Raw genomic sequence first — 20,351 nt, forward strand, 5'->3', positions numbered from 1 at the left:
TTTTCATATTTACACAAATTTCCTTGAAATGGCCTTATTTGTATTCTAGCCTTCTTGGTTGTCAGTAATGACCCAGGGCAGCATTTGAACTTATGATCTCATGGATCTACCTTCTGTGTACTTGGATAGATGATTTACACCTAACATTTCCTATTTAGTCCATTTCAAAAATGTACCTCTTAAAATGATTAATAGAACAGAATACTAGAAATATTGAATACCTTTTGTCTATGTAAAACTGCTTTTTCATCTATATAGTAGAGATTTAATGCAATAGGATATGTAGCATTAAATTGTGTATGTATATTTCATAACAGACTGAAGTTTTATGGAAATATATATGATATCCCATCCTCCCTTATGTTATTATTAGATGAAGTACTGCTTCCTCTTGGAATTGACTTGAGATACCAGAAATGGAACTACAAGATTTCTTTCTAAACAAGCATTTCTGTCATGTGGTTATGGGCATGTAGTCCATGACAGATATGTAAAAACCAGATGACATCTTTTTGGAGTGTTCTTTTTGCTCTCTTTATATGAATTCTGGATCATGCTGTAGTTACTAGCTTTGCACACCACACATATTTCTCTTTGAACCATCTCACTGGTGAAGAAAGATTTGTAATAATAATGTATCAATAAAGGTTTAAAACTGTAAACAATATTTTCATCTAAAACATTGGAACATGGGACAATTGAAATATATCTATTTGCAAGTGAAAAGGATAATCATCCCCACTGTGTAATACTCCATTGTGTAAATGTACCACATTTTCTTTATCCATTCTTTGGTTGAGGGGCATGTAGGTTGGTTACAGGTTCTAATTATTATGAATAATGCTGCTGTAAACTTTGGTGAGCAAGTGTCTTTATGGTAGGATTGAGACTCATATGAGTATATGTCCAAGACTGGTATTGCTGGGTCTTGAAGTAGATTGATTCCCAATTTTCTGAGAAACCATACTGATTTCCAAAGTGGCTGTTACCACCCTTTGCCCTCCCACCAAGAGTGGTGGAGTGTTCCCCTTACTCCATATTCCAACATAAGCTGTCATCAGTGTTTTTTGATCTCAGCTATTCTGACAGGAGTAAGGTGGTATCTCAGAGTCATTTTAATTTGCATTTCCTGATGGCTAAGGATTTTGAGCACTTCCTTAAATATATTTTGGACATTTGAGATTCTTCTGTTGAAAATTCTCTGTCTAGATTTCCACCAGATTTTTTTTAATTGGATTATTTGGTTTTATGATGTCTAGTTTCTTGAGTTCTTTATATACTTTGGAGATCAGTCCTCTGTTAGATGTGGGGTTGGGGAAGAAATTTACCCATTTTGTAGGCTGTCATTTTGTCTTATTTACTGTGTCCTTTTCCTTACTGAAGCTTCTCAGTCTCAGGAGGTCCCATTTATTTTTTATTGCTTTCAGTGTCTGTACTACTGGTGTTATATTAGGAAGTGGTCTCCCTTCCCAATCCATTCTAGGCTGCTTCCTACTTTCTTTTCTATCAGGTTCAGTGTAACTGGATTTATATTGAAGTCTTTGATCCAAAGGATTTGGGTTTTGTGCATGTGAATAGATATGGATCTACCTGCATTATTCTACATGTTGACACTCAGTTATGCTAGCACCATTTGTTGAAGATGCTTTCTTTTTTCCATTGTACAGTTTTGGCCTCTTTGTCAAAAATCAGGTGTTCATAGGTATGTGGAGTAATGTCAGTTCAATTCCATTGATCCACTTGTCTGTTTTTATGCCAATACCAAACTCTTTTTCTTACTATTGCTCTATAGTAGAGCTTGAAGTCAGGGATTTTGATGCCTCTGGAAGTTCCTTTATTGTATAGGATTGTCTTTGCTATCCTGGGATTCTTGTTTTTTCCTTGTGAAGTTGAGTATTGTTCTTTTTAGGCCTGTGAATAATTATGCTGGGATTTTGTTGGGGATTGCATGGAATCTGTAGATTGCTTTTGGTAAGATTGCCATTTTTACTATGTTGATCCTACCCATCCAAGCACATGAGAGATCTTTCCATTTTCTCATATCTTCTTCAATTTCTTTCTTCAAAGACTTAAAGTTCTTATCATACAGATCTTTCCTTGTTCTGTTAGAGTTACTCCAAGATATTTTATGTTATTTGTGGCTATTGTAAAGGTTGATGTTTCTCTGATTTCTTTCTCAAGCCAATTATTTGTATATAGGAGAGCTCTTGGTTTTTGTTGTTTTTTTTTTTTTTTTTTTTTTGTTTTTTTTTTTTTTTTTTTTTTTTTTTTTTTTTTTTTAGTTAATCTTGTATGCTGCCACATTACTGAAGGTGTTATTCAGTTGGAGAAGATCCCTGCTGGAATTTTGGGGGTCACTTATGTATACCTTTTTTTTTTTTTTTTTTAGTTTTTCAAGACAGGGTTTCTCTGTGTAGCTTTGGAGCTTGTCCTGGATCTCGCTCTGTAGACCAGGCTGGCCTCGAACTCACAGAGATCTGCCTGCCTCTGCTTCCTGAGTGCTGGGATTAAAGGCGTGCACCACCACCACTGCCGAGCCACTTATTTATACTATCATATCATCTGCGAATAGTGAAAGTTTTACAACTTCCTTTCCAATTTGTATCCCCTTGATCTCCTTTTGTTGTCTTATTGCTGTAGCTATAATTTTGAGTACTCTATTGAATAGATATGGAAAGAGTGGAAAGTCTTGTCTTCTTCCTGATTTTAGTGGAATCACTTTGAGTTTATCTCCATTTAGTTCAATGTTGGCTGTTGGCTTGCTGTATAATCTTATGTTTAAGTGTGTTCCCTGTATCTCTAATCTCTCCAAGACCTTTATCATGATGTTAGATTTTTGTCAAAGACTTTTCAGCATCTAATAAAATGATCATGTGGGTTTTTTTCTTTGTTTGTTTATATTGTAGATTACATTGGCATATTTTTGTATGTTAAATACCCCCACAACTCAGAGATGAAGCCTTCTTGATCATGGTGGCTGATATTTTTGATGTGTTCTTGGATTTGGTTTGCTAGTATTTTATTGAATATTTTTGCATGAAAGTTCATGAGGGAGATTGTTCTGTGATTCTCTTTCTTTGTTGAGTCTTGGTGTGGTTTGGGCATCAGGGTAACTGTAGCCACACAAAAAGCCCTGATGGTTTTTGTCTAAGTTTGATGTTATCTTTTCATCTATAACTGTACCATGAATCTTTTTTTTTTTTTTTTTTTTTTTTTTTAATACTTAAATTGCTTTAATTCCAGTAGGAAGATTTATTCTTAATGCCTTGGTGGAAATGGGTTCTGTTGCCATGGAGCGTAAGTCCAAGGAACTTGTGGAAGCACGCCTGGGTTAGGAGGATAAGGATATGCAGCTTGTGGTACCAGCTGATGAGACGCAAATTGTGAATAAACTGGTTGTTGATAATTGTAAGAAACAGGCATGGGAAATGGAGAATAGCCATTTCCTGGATAAAGGCATTTGCTTGCGGGTGCCTAGCAAAATAACTAAAATGTTCAGAGTACGAATGATTAAAATGTGTGTTCTGGACAGAACTTGCAACTGCAGTCATCATGGGAGGAGGAGGAGGTGTGTCGTACGTCGTCATCCCTTGGTACGTGTGAGTAACAGCAGTGCCACTGCTGCTGCTGTACTGATAAAAACACCAAGCATAGTATGGATATGAAGTTCCAAATGAATGCTCAGAAGAATTATATACTGCAGTATGTGTGGCTGTGGAGGTGCGTTCCAGGATGTACCAACTTTCTGAGTCAGGACTTTTGGATTCTCTCCATCCTGTTCAGAGAGAGTATGTTGTGCTGTTTGATTCACATCAAGGGCTGAGTTCCCATATGAACCAAATGGTGTGGTACTGGGATTCAGTGCATCTTTTATACACATTTCTGGTGACTCAGTTTTTACAAGCTGTGTTTATCTACTTGTAGGACAGGAATTTTCTCCTGGATACACACAGGTTCTGGAGAGCTGGTATATATACAATCTTTAATAGACAAATTTAGTACTTCATTATCTTCATGTTTAAAGCCTGTGTCATTCATTTCAAGATTGCTATGGTTGGCCCTCACAGAATGGGAAATAGGCGCTGATGAATTAGGCACAAGAGGATCATCATTTCCTGCTCTTATGTTTGAAGGACAGATCTGTGTGTGATCTGTAGGGCTTTCATGCAACTTCTGTGCAGGTGTGTTGTCAGGTGAGCAAGTGGCATCTCTATCCTTTTCATCACAAGTTACTAAAGGACAGTCTTCCTTATCATTTGTTTCAGCAGCACTAAAAATCCCATTTCTTTTCTTTATGATATTTAAGTTTTCCTGCTGTTCAGTGAGATACTCTGAAACATCACATGAGCTATCTGTCGGCTCTATTTTGCTTTCTGACTTTGGTATGCAAGTGTCTTGTATGTTCTCAGAAGGTGAAAGCGAGCCAGGTATTGAGCTCTGTCTTTGGACCATTTCTGGAGATGCAGAGTCTCTTTTCAGACTGTGAAATGAATTTGTTCCTGTTTTGTTTTCATCTTTGGGATGAGATGCAGTAGTCCTTGGACTCTTGGATACTGTCTTTTGTCCATTTCTTTCATCTTTCATGGTAACCAAGCCTCTTAGGAAATCCTGTGGATGGGAATCTCAGCGATGTCATAAGTTGTCCATTACCTGCCTTTTGACCAATAAATTTTACTGTTACTACTGCATATGGAAGACACTGTCTAGGTTTATCTACTGGCCTTGAAAAGAAATCATATTCATAGAAGTACACCATTGAATTATAGGCTTGTAGCTCAATGGTATCTTTCAGAGAAGGCATATTTCTTGACATGTGGCAATCAAAGTTAGGAGAAGGATCCAGAGAAACTTTGTTTTTATCCATACAAGGTTGAATTTTCTTTACTTTTCCAAAGAGAACCTTAAAAATCATAATACTTTCTACAGTAGTGCTTCGACTATAAGCGTAGCTCAGGGCAACATCAACATGTCTAAACATATAAACTCCAAGAACAGGATTCCCGAGTATCTTCAGTGTGGATGCTCTGGTACTCGGCCCATTCTGGTAGATTTCTACCATAGCACTCTGAGGAAGTGCTAAGAAGCAGAAATGTTCTTCCAGTTCTCTGCCATATCTTCCATTCTCACGCATCTCTGACCTCTTAGCAGAAAACTGTTTTTCGAGATATTCGTTGCGGACCAGTTTGGTATCTCCAAACTGCCATGTGACCTGCAGGTCACAGCTTGTATTAAGCCTGCACTGCTTCAGAGTGCCATGTATGAAGTCATACTCTCTAGTATTGGTGAAACACGAAGACAAGTAAACTTTCTCAGTTGTCCTCCTGATCTTTGGAATGGTGAATTTCTTCCCAGAACTGGCTTCTGCATCAGTAGTCCATGAAGATTCACTGTCTGGGCTCATTCTCCATGTCTTATCATTCTCTTTCATTTCCATTTTGTTGGTGGCCACTGTGCAACAGTACCTAGTATCATATAGTTATGATCAGGACTCAGTCCACACATGGAGAACAATAAAGGAACATCTGGGGCCGTCGGCGTCCACCCGCTCCTGCAGCCGGGAGCTCAAGGACATCGTCCGAGCTCGGCGGCGGCGGCGGACGAGGCGCGGGCCCCCATCTCCGCCGCCTCGTGAGCCGCTTCGCCGGCGAGCGAGTCCCAGGGGCGGCCCCCCCGCGCCGCGCGTGGGTGGCGCCTCCGTGGGGTCCACCCAGCCCCCCGGGACCGAGCGGCAGCGCCCGGGAGAAGCCAGCCAGGGCGCCCGTCCGCTTTCTCGCACCCCCCGCCCCGCCCCCCCTGTACCATGAATCTTAAAAGGTCTTATTAATAAAAACAAACCTGGATCCAGGTATTGGGGTGAATGCTGAATGATCAGAGAAAAAGAATGAGCCACATCTAACTTCACCTTGCCAATTCCTCAACTGATCTTGTATTCTCAGACTGAAAGCCTCTGAATCCTCATCCAAGTGGATCTCTGCTGAACTGCTGCTAAAAGCTAAAAGGTTAACAAGACTCTAGTTCCTGGTCCTCATGCCTTATATACCTTTCTGTTTCCTGCCATCACTTCCTGGAATTAGAGGTGTGTGTCACCATGCCTGGCTGTTTCCAGTGTGGCTTTGAACTCACAGAGATCTGGGTGGATCTCTGCCTCTGGAATGCTAGGATTAAAGGTGTGAGTGCCACCATTTTCTGGCCTCTATGTCTATCTAGTGGCTGTTATGTTCTCTAACCTCAGATAAGTTTATTAAGGTACACAATATATCGGAGGGACACAATATCACCACATATCACTTTAAATAGCTCATTATAAAAACATATCTTAAATTTTGGAAAGTTTTTATTACAATCTCATCATGTTTATTTATTTATTTGGTTTTTCGAGACAGGGTTTCTCTGTGTAGTTTTGGTGCCTATCCTGGATCTCATACTGTAGACCAGGCTGGCTTCAAACTCACAGAGATCCGCCTGGCTCTGCCTCCTGAGTGCTGGGATTAAAGGTGTGTGCCACCACTGTCCGACACTCATCATGTTTATTAATGTGAATTAACTTGCATATTGTTTTCTGATGTTTACTGAGATATAGTATGATATATTTTACTTGTAAAATTATAGTATTTTATACTATAATAAGCGCATAGAAATAGGTGAGTAATCGAGTTAAAGTTACAGTTTCAGAAAAATAAACTATAATTTTTTTCTAATATTCTCTCTACTGTTTTCAATGTATTATGTCTGTGAGAAAATAGGTGATCTAAATGACTCCAAATGAATTGATTTGGCCACAGTTTCAGAGATTTCAGTCCACTGTCTAGGATGAATTTGTTCTCTGTTTTGTTTAATTTTCTAGCATGTGTGTGTGTGTGTGTGTGTGTGTGTGTGTGTGTGTGTCTGTGTGTCTGTGTGTATACCTGTGCATGCACATGAAGGCTCACATGGAGGATACAAACTAATGGCATGCCTTTTTCCTGGAGCTAGTGTTACAGGCAGTTTTATGCCGGTTGGTGTAGGTGTTGGCACCTGAACTCAGCTCCTCTGAAAGAGCAGTGTGTGTTCATTTCAGTGAGCCATAATTCTGGCCCCATTGGCTACTTTCTTATGCCTCCCAGAACTACCTGCCCAAGGTGTCACTGTGCAATTGATATGAGTCATTTCACATTGATCAAGGAAATATCCCTACGAATCTGCCTAAACCAAGCTTATAGGTACATTTTCTCAATTGAGGATCTCTTTTCCCAGATGATACTAACTTGTATCAAGATGGAAAAAAAAAAAAACTATGATGGGGACACAATACAAGTACCATATACACATGACATGTAAGGTTAGGTAAGCTGGCATTTCATTTTTAATGATTTATTTTGATCAAATACCACTAAATGTATGTTGAAATTTGTTGTAATACATGTGTTGGAAATGAATGCTTTCCCAGAATTGTTCTTAATACAGAGGCACAGATCAAAGTATGTTTTCCTAAAATTGTATCCTGTAGGCAGATGAACTTATATGATTGTAAACAAATATGTGTTAAGTTTCCTTTCTACAGTGAAAATTACTGGAGCTGCAGTAACCACATATACTGCCATCCACAATGCATACAGAATGCTCTGTATATAATAAATGGGCTGTTATAAGTCTTTCCAAAGGCTAACTAGGTAAATAAATAAACAAACAAATACAACACTGATTGTAGCAAGACAAAATGAACATATTCTCACCTTACACATCCTGAGTTGATATCATCTAGGGAGATGCTAGGACTAGCATCATCAGACAAGGCAAAAGTGGGACATAAAGGGTTTGGTGACAGGAAGTAACCAGGAGAGGTTGCTCCAAATGAAGTGGCAGCAATTCTCCAAAAGTGCTGGCTTTGTCAGCAAACCCAATCCCAAGTTGTGAATGGCATGTGAAAATGGGCACTGGGTAGCCTTCATAGAACTGAGAGGGATGCCTAAAAAGGGACTTTGTAATCCTAAGAACTCTACCCACTTGGTCCTTTGAAAAGTCTCTTTTAGAATGCCTTAGGAAACACCCCCTTTAGTCTTGCCAAAATCTTCATTGGCTATAATCTTAACCATTAAATACAATATGACCTTGAAACCATAAAGAGAAAATGACTTACTCTTCTACAAAACATTGTGACCACCATATAATGTGAATAATTATTGATGGTACTCCAGTTACAAAATCACATTACACTTAGACACTCTCTGAAAGAGAAGACAGTTGTTTCATGTGCTATAATATAGAACTTCTCGAATAGCAATAATCTCTAATAGTCAAAAGCCAATATCACCAAGACTCCTCAAGCCTTGGCCTCAACTTCTGGAAGCGTTCTTAACTCTTCTAGGTATAGCTTTGCCGTAATCAGCTGACTCCAACTTCATATATTCTTTGTGGCTTGTAGCATAGTTTTGGGATTTCCATGGTGTTATGATACCAGGTTTCTCTGTGTAGATATGGCTGTCCTCGAACTCTCTTTGTAGACCAGGCTGGTCTCAAACTCACAGAGATCCACTTGCCTCTGCATCCCAAGTGCAGGGATTAAAGTTGTGCACCACCATCACCCAGCATGTGCCACTGATTTTTGTTTCTACATGTCAAGACTCAGAGAAAAAACTTCTCATTCGTGTAATCACCCAAGTCAATGCCAGGTACCTAACTACTTAGCATCATTTTTTACATGGAAATGTAGTTACAGATATTTATGGGCTGTCCTGAGTGTGCTAGGAATAGAATTGGGGTCAACAGTCAGTGCTCTTAATTGATCTCTCCAGCCCTTCTTACACACTTTCCATAGAGTAAAATAGAATGCCATACAGAGGAGACTGGAGAAATGAAGACTGCTGCAGGCCGCAGGAATATATCATAAGAACTCAGCTGGTTATGGCAAAGTCACGACCTGGAGGAATCAGGGAATTCCTCCAGAGGAAGCCAAATCCCAAGGAGTTTTTTAGTGTTACTTGGCTTGTTATAGATCAGCTGTCTTCTGTTATGAAAATCATGTGTGCCTTCATAGTTTTCCCAATTGACTTTTCCCTAAGAAGGGCTAACAGTGTGGACTGATCACTCTCTGGACATACACATTCCAGGTATTTGGAGAACAGCCTCGGGGAAAGGCTTTCTCTGGAATCAGATTATCTCCCTTGGCCACTTTCAAGGACTACAGGAAGCACCACCCAGGTGGGCGCCCAACTTCCAAGGATAACAATGATAACAGACCACTTACAAGTCTCCTGACTTAAATTCCACAAGGAGACACTGCTGGGCGGGGGGGGGGGGGGGGGGGGGCCGTGGCGTGGCCAACTTCTGAGGACTAATAATGATAACAGCCCACAGGCAAGTCTCCTGACTTAAGGTAAATCCCACAAGGAGACACTGGCTAGGAGAGGTGGACGTTAAGTAATAGCTTTACACAATTTAGCTCGGACCCTCCCTTTATATACCGGGACTTTCAGGGCGGGGTGGGGGGGGAGATGGAAGAACTAGATGGGTAAGGACTTGAGAGGAACAAACTGAGATGGGGAAGAACTAGATTGAAGGGCTAGAAGAGAGTACTAGAGGAATGAAATGGAAGATGAGGAAGAGCCAGATGGGGAACAAGATGAGGAAGACCCAGATGAGAGAGAAGGAGATGGGAGAGAAGCTGAAAGGGGAAAGAACTAGATAGATGAGAACCTAGAAGGGACAGAACTAGATGAAGGAATTAAGATAGAACCTAGAGGGGACAGTAGATAAATATAGAGAGAAATCAGGCAAGAAAGGAGCTAGACATGAGAGCAGAATACAAGCTGTGCAGAGAGAGAACTATCACAGAATAATAAAGTGTATGAACTAAGGAGTTTTGTGTACATAGATTCATTTCTTTTCATCAAAGATTAATTATCAGCTGGTTGTAGATTCTTCCAGACCCTGAGAGGGGACTATCGGGGGGCTGGATCCCCATAGTCCCCGATAGAAGACCATGGGATGTCCTTTGAGGGAGGCTTCAGGCCTGCAGTAGATCTGTCCTAAAAGAGAAGCTATGTGTGTTGCAGGGGACAGGGCTGGAGGACTGGGCCTACATAAGCCCCGTGGAGTTTAGGCAATTTCACCACAATCTCAGGATCCTGGACAAGGAGCTTCAAGTTTTGATGTTCGCTGGAATTTGATCTTTCTCTGTCTGTACATTCCTTGCTATGCTCTGCTTCTTTCTTTGTGGAATAGGAGTGGTTGTTCTGTGCCATTGTATGCTGGAAACATTATAGTCTCCCATAAGGCTATGGTAGAGTTTGGTCAGTGAAGAAGTTATTCTCACTACCCAATTGTGAGAGAGCTGGGTGGTTAAATAAAAACGGCACCCCTAGACTCATATGTTTGACTCCTGATTTCCCAGTTGGTGGGACTGTTTGGGAAGGAGTAGAGCTATGGCATTTTAGAAGGGGGTGTGCCATGGGGGTTGGTTTTGTGAGTTCAAAAGCCTCTGAGCATGCTTAGTGTAGTCTCTACCTCCTGCATGAGGTATTTATCTAAGTTCTATCTTAATTCTCTCATCTTAATTCTGCCTCATCTAGGTCCTTTCAGTTTGTTCTTACCCAGCTAGTACTTCCCCATCTGGCTCTTCCTCATCTTCCATCTCATTCCTCTAGTACTCTCTTCTAGCTCTTCAATCTAGTTCTTCCCCATCTCAGTTTCTTCCTCTCATGTTCTTACCCATCTAGTTCTTCCATTCTCTTTTCTCTTCTCCATCCCTTGTGCCCTTGAAGTCCTGGTATATAAAGCCAGGCTTCCAAGGTCCAATGAAGGGGTGATAAGAATCACACTGAGAGGCAATAACCATTAATTATCATTTGCAACCCCAAAGGGAAGTGACCAATGGGGAAATGAGTTAACTAAAGGCTAAATTCGGGTAGTATCTAAGAAGAAGGAATCTTATGTGCTCAACTATAGTCTTAAAAGTGATTAGTAGAAAATGTTAAGAATCTATAAGTTGCTAGGTCAATGGGAGAAAATAAAACTGTCTCCTTTTTTCTGTGGCTCCTATCTGTTCAAGCTATCTGCTGTTTTTTTGGCAGGGTGGGGGAAAGTGTGCTCAGTCGCTAGGCAACCTGTGTACAGCTAGATGCCTCTGGTGATAGTTAAAGGGAGATCTGGAACTGGAGGTAAGGTTTGGGAAAGGAGGAAGTAAAGCTTAATTGGCACACCCACCAGGACTTCTCAAATGGGTAGTCTGGATGCTTAAATCTGTTTTTAGAGAGTACAGAGGTATCTCCGATAAGATACTTTCCTCTATCTAGGGATGGACCTGGCTGGATGCTGTCAATGATGATAATTACAGGGAGGCTTGGGTTCTGGCTGAACATAACTGTCAGCACAGAGAGTTATCTAAATATTCCTAGAAGTGGTTAGGTAAGGGGTTAAAGGTCTATAAAGTTAGTAAGAATGTAGGAAAGGAGGCTCCGAGCTAAATTGTGTAAAGCTATTACTTAACATCCACCTGACCTAGGCGGTTTCTCTTTGTGGAATTTACATTAAATCAGGAGACTTTCATGTAGACTGTTCTTACTGCTAGTCCTTGAAAGTGGCTCAAGGAGATCTGATTCCAGAGAAAGCCTTTCCTGAGGCTGTTCTCTAAATACCTGGAACGTGTATATCCAGAGTGATCAGTCCACACTGTTAGTGCTTCTTAGGGAAAAGTCAATTGGGAAAACTATGAAGGCACACATGATTTTCACAACAGAAGACAGCTGATATATAGCAAGCCAAGTAACACCAAAAACTCCTTGGAATTCGGCTTCCTCTGGATTAGATTTTTTGATCTAAGACCTGTGGTAAAGGAAGAACATGCTACAGGCATTTCATTCCATCATTTTTGTAATTTACATATGTTTCTGCATAATAGAATAATTGAGATAAGAATGCCCCCAAATGTCTCTTTTTTTATGAGAACCTTCAGAAATGGATTTGTTCACTGAGCAAGGTTCACTGAGCAGGTGGAGGGAGAATAGCCCCGAGCACTCACTTTAAGGGGGTTTATATAGGAAAAATTTACATGCTGCTTGGGATTGGAGGGGGGGGCTAGGGTTGAGGTAAGCATAAGGTTAGTAATTGCTAACAGGATTCAGGGTATCTATAGAAACATACATTTTTATTCCCTATGTCCCGTTTTTGTTGACACATTCAGATTTATTGTTGAAGTCCTACTCTCCTCTAAGGTCAGCTTCTGGTCAGTTGAGCCCATTACTCCCCATACCCTGAATCCTGTTAGCCATCAGTAACCTCATGCTTGTAGTTCAGCCAGTAACTTCAAAGAACGACCTCACCCCTAACCCCCACAGACCAATCCTAAGCTGCATGTAAACAACCCCTTCAAGTGAGTGTGTGTGTGTGTGAGTTGTCTTCCACCTGCTGTGTCGGATGTTGGATGGTGGACCAAGCTTGCTTGTTTTGTTATTAAAAACCTCTGTGTGCTTGCATGGGATATTGGCTCCTTGGTGGTCTTGCTTAGGGGTCTTGCGACCTGGGCACGACAGAGCCATCATCCAGCCTAGACTTATCATAGTGTTTGTGCTCTGGCTCCTGCTTTTATCTCAGTGTTGTCTGAAGTCCCTGAGCCTAGTAGGGAAAAAGTACCTGCAGTTCACCTGAACTCAGCATGAAGCCATGGATCAAAAACCTTGTTTTGTGTCCTAAAAATCTCTCTTTAGTTGTTAATATTCCTGGCACCCTTCTGTCTGTGGTACAGGAAGTTCTCTCCACACCACATTGTGTAATGAGCTGTGCAAACTAACCAGCTTGTATCCAGGAGGAAGATGGTAAATGCCTAAGGAGTGCTGGAAGACAGAGCATCAGCTCTTGGCAGCCAGGTGCAAGTGCTATTGAAATGCAAATCTCTGCATACTTGGGAAAAGTCTTGGCGTTGCTTGAAAGCCTAAGCCAGAACCTGTTGTGCTGTGCCCTTGAGCACATTCAAACCCTAAGGGAGGTGCTCCTGTCACTCAGACCTCACTAGCCAATCAGGATCTCCAGGCAGACCACCAGTCAGAGGGGGAGGAGGGCTCTTCCAGCCTCCACGTTGCAGGCTAGGATCCACAGCTGAGCAAGCAGGAGTGGTTTGGAGTTCTGTGCTGTGACCTCTGCTGAAAGGAACTGTGTGGAGAGAGTGGAAGATCTTGGAAACAGCGACATGGTGAGTGAGGTGCTGCTCTGCTCATGTGTGGAAGAATTGATACCCAAGCCTTGAGAGCCATGTGGTGGATCTTCCACAGAGCGGGGTGGGAGCAGGCAGTCGGAAATGGCATCCTATAAAGTCCTTGTAACTCCATGGCCAGGGTAGGAGCCTGTCATTGAAGAATGACCTGTTCTTTCAGCTCACTTTTGTACTTAAGAAATAATTCTGGGAATATCTTTGCTGTGTAAATCTCCCATCGCCTTAGTGGATGAATTGCAGTCTCCTTTCCCTGTTTAAATTGTTCAAAATATAAGTTTGGGCCTGAACCGAAAAGAGGTTTAAGGATGACAGCACACGTGAAATGCTAAATCTGGTCCAGGCTGACTCCTTGTTGAGCAGTAGCCAGAAGGCCGTGCACACTCGTATTAAAGAGATTCTACTTTATTAATCTTTGAAGTGTGTGCAGTGTTTTCTCCTTGGAAACACACATTGATTCTAGAACAGTTGAACCTCTAGCCTTTCTAAGTATATTTTTGAGACAAGCTCTATTACCTTGACTTAGGTGACCTTGACCCCAGTCTGTAGCTCCACAAGGAGTAACCTTGCAATTTGCTGATTAAACTTTCTAAATTCTTCAATTAAAGGACTGTAGCACTACAGTTTCACAATTACCTATTTGAATCATGTAGAGGACTGTCCATTGCATAAATAGGAAATGGACTTGCATGTGGAGCATGGTTTCTTCCTTTCAACAGAATTGGAGGAATCATTTTTGTGTATACCACAGGGGCAATGGTGTAGGCAAAACCTAGAACAGAGACTTATGTTTAAGGCAGTCCACTACAGAGTGGACATAATGAAGAAGGGCCTGATTGGGGCAGACTAAATGACTTCTACATAACTTTCCAACATATATTAATTCATGCCCTGTGAATGAAAGTGGACCAGATTAGGAGGTACTCAATTTGGGGAGGGTAGCTTGAGCCAATGAATATTGAATTTCCAATTAGAGAACTCTCCTATGTTGATATGAGCAATTCAGATGGAAACAGTTAAGTCAGCTCAAAGGTTTGAGATGCAAGCCACTCACTGCCTGTTTTTTTTTTTTTTTTTTTTTGTATTAAACTATAGATAGCAGCAAATAGTCTAGAAATTGGTAGAAAGGTTCTGATGGGAATCATCCTTCAGCAATATTTGATTAGAATGCTTTTAACTTCCTGCTTCCTTCAGCTACAATAGTGTGATTCAGGGAATTTCAGTTCCAGGACACAAAAGAGGTTTATGAGCTGCAATGGCTTCTCCCGTGTGCGTGGTGTTGGGCAGGTGGATAGGCAATTTCTAGATGTGCCATCGTTGATGGGGCAGGAAGCAGATGTTAAATTATTCTTTGGTGTTATTTTCTGTGTAGGCATCTGTGGGGCTGGATTTACATGGAACCAAAAGGAAATAAACATTCCTTCAGCTACATCCCACCAAAGAGTCCCTGCCAGCCCAGTCTCAGGTGCCTTCTCACCACCCCAATAGGATCTGGGACTGGAATGTAAAGATGTCAAGGTAGGGGGGCAGTGGCAAGCAAGTGGTCTGATGCTCCTCCCCTCTAAGTCAGAGAGACCAGAAGGAGGATACTCAAATGAGCTCTGACTTATAAAGCCAGGTCTGTGGGCTGTAGGGAGGCCTCTCTTACATCACCCCATGCAGCTTAGGTTCAGCTTAGACTTTGTCCAGACCACCAGGATCTGACCTACTACCGTGCTTTTCAATCAAGTTCAGGACTTAGACGACTAACCCAAATAGCTCCATGGTGTTCACACATTACCCTCATAGCCAACCATTATCAAAGAAAGTCTAGAGAGAGGTCTGTAAGCCAAAGGTGACACACATGGGTAGGATGAACTCCCTTTTGGCCTGAACCTGGACTTTCATTAACTGGATTTTCCTTCTTACTCTGAGTTCTTCATTCCTTAAGGGGCAGAACCCCTACTTCCAATTCTGCAACTAAACCTTCAGAAAGCTTATGCTACTCAGGTTTTTTTTTTTTTTTTGTTGTTTTGTTGTTGTTTTGTTTTTTTATCTTTGGATGAAAGTTTCCCTAAGACACTGCAGCCCCTGTCTCAATGATCCAGGACAAATGGTGAAGGAGGCGAAGTCCCTCATGTTTGTGTAAAGTACTAGAACCTTTACTAATTCTTAATATCAGTGGCGGTTATCACCTCTTGTCTTCAGGCTACAATGAGGCAATGACCATTCCTTCAGGGTTAGTGTGGGTATCATGTAGTCCAGTGACATGGAAACATTCAAATCTGTTTTATAATTTCTGAGAATGAGAAACAGAATGGGAGAGTGTATTGACTTGTGGCATGTGGACATTTGAAGATAGATTAAATACATTTTCATCATTGCATGGCCATAAGCCTAGAGTGACCTTGATTAGAATGTAGTCAGTTGATTGAAAATTCTCTGAGGTAATATGATGTATTTGAATCCTTATCTCTCATTGGCTTTCTTTAGAGTGCTTATGGATCTTTTAGTGTTAGTAACCTTTCCTGGGGAAATTTCTCAGTAGGGATGAGATTTATGTGTCTGTACCCTTACTCCATGTCCTGTCCTTTGTGTCTACTTCATTATGGTTCAGACTGAGCACCCAACTTCTTTCCTGTGCTGTCATGCTTACACCACCATTATATAATATACCCTCAATCACACAAGAAACAGTAGGAACAATTGCTTTTTATTGCTAAGTCATTTTGCTAGCCTGATGTTTTTTTTTTTTTTTTGTTTATTTGATTTTCATTTTTAAAATACATCATTTTTTTTTTTTGAGGACAGAGATTATCTGTGAAGTCCTAGCTTTCTTGAAAATATTTCTGTAGACCAGACTGACCTGGAACCCAGAGATATCCCTGCCTCTGCCTCCCACATGCTTGGATTAAAAGTGTGCTCTACCGCATTCTGCTTTTTCATTTCTATGTTATTGACTGATTGGCCTGGAATGTATGTTTTTGTTTTTGTTTTTGTTTTTGAATGTCAAACACATGCTGTTGTGCTGAGCTTCACCCACATCTTGACTTTTGAACTTTGTCAGAGGGTGTCATTTTGTATCCCAGGATGGCACATGTCCATGACCTTAAGACTGTATGAGCCTTCAGAGTCATGAGATGACAGGTGTGTGACACTCTTGGCACCTTTTCTGTGAGTGTTTGCCTGCGTGCATAGATAGACACCACAGGTGTGCCTGATGCTCAAGGAAGTCTGAAGGTGGCCTCAGAACCCCTTGCCTTGGAGTTTTGAGTAGTTGTGAGCCCCCAGGTAAGTACTGGCTATTGACCCTACCTCTTCTGCAAGATCAAAAAAGTGCTCCTAACTACTGAGACTCCTTTCTTGCACTTTGCTATTTCTTCATGTCGGACAATTACATTGCTTACATTTTTCGTGTGTTCATCTGTAACTGTTTAAACAGGCACTCACTTTTAGAAAGATCTTATTAATCTTACAGTTTAAACTGGGGCGATTCAGGTATCTAGGGGGATAGATACAGAACTGGAGTTAATGCATAACTATTTGCAGAAACTTCAGTGAGACCCTCTGAGTTTTATCTATCTTGTTTGTAAGTTTGTCTTTTAGATTGTGAGCATTGTCTTACTGTGAATCTCTGGTAGTCCTGGAACTGATTGAAGACATGAAGCAGCCCTCTATCTTAAGGATTCTCCTGGTGCTGCCTCCTGAATGCTGGAATTAAAGCCCTAAGCCAATAGAACAGGCTTACCAATCCTTGATTTGTAGTTAGTAATTGTTCATACACCTTTTCAGATGCGCACTAAGTACTGTTGATCACTTTGCTTCTCTATCTCAGCATGTGTATATCTGTTGATAGATATTTCTCTTGTAAATGTATATCCTGTTCAGTGGACTCAGAAATGGCAGGGGAGAACCACATTTTCAGTTTTCTTCTAAATGATTTGGTGATTACATCTGAACTTCTGTTTCTTGGAATAAGTGTGGGAAGCACACAGAACTACGGGAATATATTGTCAAGGAAGAATACATTTCCAATGCTGTCAGTATCATGACTTCTGTAATATAAATGTATGGGATATTTTAGGATGCTGTGACATGAAGATGTGCATGTGAGCTTCACTAGGGAAGAGTGGGCTTTGCTGGATCCTTCCCAGAAGAGTCTCTACAAAGATGTGATAGTAGAAACCTACAGGAACCTCACTGCTATAGGTAAGACTGAGTTTTTCTTCAATTGCTAAAATAAGTAGACCAGTGTTTTGTGGTTGTTGATGCACTTCTGGGATGTTGATTATGAAAGAGGAAAAATGTAAATAAGTCAGACACAATTCTAAGGTTCAGCAAGGATACCATAATATTTTGCAAACATTCTAATAACATATCCTATATTTTCTGTTTCTATATTTTAGGATAAAAATGGGAAGGCAATTATATTGAAGAATATCATCAATCTTCCAGAAGACATGGAAGGTAATTTTCAGGTGAAAACTGATACAAATGTGTCTCTGAAGTAATGTTGGTGGGCCCAGGAAGTTTTCATGAAAAGCAATGGAGGAAATAAGCATACTTTAAGTGTCTTAATGATTATTAAATTCTCACAACACTATTTACTTCAGTGTCAGGTAGCTGACCCATGCTTACAAAGCATTCTTTCAGAAAAAGAAAGAAACAGTGGCTTAACAGATATGACCATCTTATTAAATCCTGTGAAAGCCATGTTGCAAAACCATCCCTTGGTTTGGTTTCATATCATTCAGGTATATGCAGAAGGCTTACATATGGGCTAGGTAATAGGTGTATGTTCAAGAAATTTCAAGAAGGAAATAGTCCATTAAAAGCTAGTGCTATTCTTACTCTTGCAGTGGCTTACAAAAATATTAGGCAGCAGTTTATGAGAGCCAAGAAGGTTGTCATGGAGAAATTTTAATCTCTATACCACTTCTCTATGTGGAACAAAACTAAATTCTGTAAATGCAATGTGAAAATCTTTTCTTTGTTATTCTTTTATAGGCATATCATAGGTCAGTCTGGATATAAGGCATGTGAGCATAAGGGATATGGAGAGAAGTAATGTACTTATCTTTTTCAGATCAGTTATAACATGTGTAGTTTTCCTACTATGAGTAGACTTGTTGAATGTGATACAAGTTAACAGTAGTTTGATTTTCCAATTTCATTGGGATTTCATCAACAAATTCACAATGGAGTAAATCCGTATGAGTACAAGATATGTGGAAACTGTTGTGTTTGTCCTGGGTTACAAATGTATTGTGACTCATAATATAGGAAAGCATTATAAATGCAGTCAGTGTGGTAAAGCTCTGAGTTCTTCCAGATTTCTTCAAAGATGTAGAAAATTCATATAGGGAAAGGATACTATAAATGTGAGCCACATACTAAATGTTTGGCCACTATAGGAATCTTCAAACATATAAAAAGAACTGATATTGAGGTTGAACTCTATGAATTCAAACAGCTTAATAGCACCTTTAGTTCTGATTCGTCTTTACAATTATAGTAAAAAAATGTGTTAGTAAAACCCTATGAATATAAATTATGTAGTAAATCCTTAAGATATCAAACATCTGTATTGTGTGGTAGACTTCAAAAAAAAAAACCAAAAAACAAGAAGATGCATCAGGGTAATTAATGTACTAAAGAATTGACTCATGCCAGGTTTCTTCACAGGCACAAAAAGAAGTAATTCTGCAGAGAAATACTTTGAATGTAAGCAGTGTGGTAAAACCTTCACATTTCATGGCACTCTGAAAATTCATGAAAAAACTCATACTGGAGAGAAATCTTACAAGTGTAATCAGTGTGATAAAGTCTTTGTATATAATAGTTATCTTCAAAGGCATGAAAAAATTCATACTGGAGAAAAACCCTATGAATGTAATCAATATGGTTAAGCCTTTGCACATCACAGTTATTTCCTATAACATAAAAGAAGCCATTCTAGGCTTGGACTTTCCCCCCACCTTTAAAGATGGAAATCCATATAGATTCTATTAACTGGCCATGCCTTTCTCAGTTCCTTCACTAATACACCTCTCAGTTTGGAAATGAGATGTCTTCCCTGTCAGAGAATGTGTCTCACATGAGGGAGACACAGGAGTCCATCTTCTATATCACTGGTATATTAAAGTTTGGATCTCATAAAAATTGCCGTGTAATTTTAGGAAATGGAGAGACAGACACACTAAGGCTATCTGAAACTGACAGCCCTTTTATGGTCATTGAATTATATATAATAATAAATCATATAGGTGATAGTCAAGAGTAGGTGGCTTACTTGGCCTTCGTGGAGCATGTGCAGAATCAGGTTTTTGTGGTGGTATGTAAGACTGAGTCTGTTGATGAGTGCTGCATGTAGCAGCTTAAGGAGTTTGGTGGTCTTGGTGACCAAGGAGGGCCTGATCCTACTAGAAAATGAAGAGAGAAATAAAATAGAGGAAACCACGGCAGTGTTTGAGAAGTTCTGCAATCTCATGAAGGAGGTCTTATACAAGAAGGCAAGTTTGTGCTGTAGTTTCTCCCTTGGAAACATTTTGGTGCTGTATGAGAAGTCAGTGGCTTCAGGCAGCATAAATCCGTGTCCTGTGCCCCAGCAGTAATAGACTACTGTTTGTGCAGGGCATGACAGATTGTTTTTACTCTGTTGATGAAGTGGGCATTTAATCTTCTTTTAATTTTTGTAATACACACACACATGTTAATATATATGATAATTCAGTGTGATGTATATAGAAAGCAAAGGCCTTTCTGTGTTGTATAGGCTATCCTTGAATCCCTGGATACAAGTGACCTTCCTGGAAACTCAGCCTCCTGAGTAGCTGGGGTTAGTCATCTCCCACTCTTAAAAACCCAAAGTACTTACGGTCATGTCTACTTAGCAGTTCTGGGACAGCCAAGGCTATATTGTGGGGAACCCTGTATCAAAAAATATTTTTGTTTATCCACAGGTGACAATCTCTAATAGGATTTGTTGTCACCCTGCTGCATTGTGACAAGTCTCTATGGCTGGAGAGCCAACATGAAGCAGATCATGACGTCTTAGGCGCTTCAAGAGAGCTTGGCAATGGCCTACATAATGGCCCAAAGCACCTAGATGTCAGTCCCTGCCCACCCTGGTGTGCAGACGCTGCAGCAGAAAGCAGAGTTGGACAAAAACGACAAAGCTGTCAAGGACCTG

The 20,351-nt window shown here is 40.4% G+C and overlaps 1 protein-coding gene and 1 long non-coding RNA gene across 2 annotated transcripts in view; both read left to right on the plus strand.

Annotated features, from left to right (window-relative positions):
- LOC114688505 (zinc finger protein 431-like) overlaps positions 1 to 19,068 on the plus strand; it is a 43,245-nt gene extending 24,177 nt beyond the window's left edge. Inside the window, exon 5 of the mRNA XM_037199776.1 lies at positions 18,939 to 19,068. Within this exon, the coding sequence (XP_037055671.1) occupies positions 18,939 to 19,068 (130 nt within the window). The remainder of the gene's footprint in view (positions 1 to 18,938) is intronic.
- Positions 13,051 to 17,628, plus strand: LOC114688504. Its single transcript, XR_005090733.1, has 3 exons — positions 13,051 to 13,162; positions 17,244 to 17,368; positions 17,566 to 17,628. It is a non-coding gene; the product is annotated as an uncharacterized LOC114688504 (long non-coding RNA).
- Positions 19,069 to 20,351: the final 1,283 nt, after the last annotated feature.

This window comes from Peromyscus leucopus, chromosome 1 (genome assembly GCF_004664715.2).
Source record: "Peromyscus leucopus breed LL Stock chromosome 1, UCI_PerLeu_2.1, whole genome shotgun sequence".
Lineage (NCBI taxonomy): Eukaryota > Metazoa > Chordata > Mammalia > Rodentia > Cricetidae > Peromyscus > Peromyscus leucopus.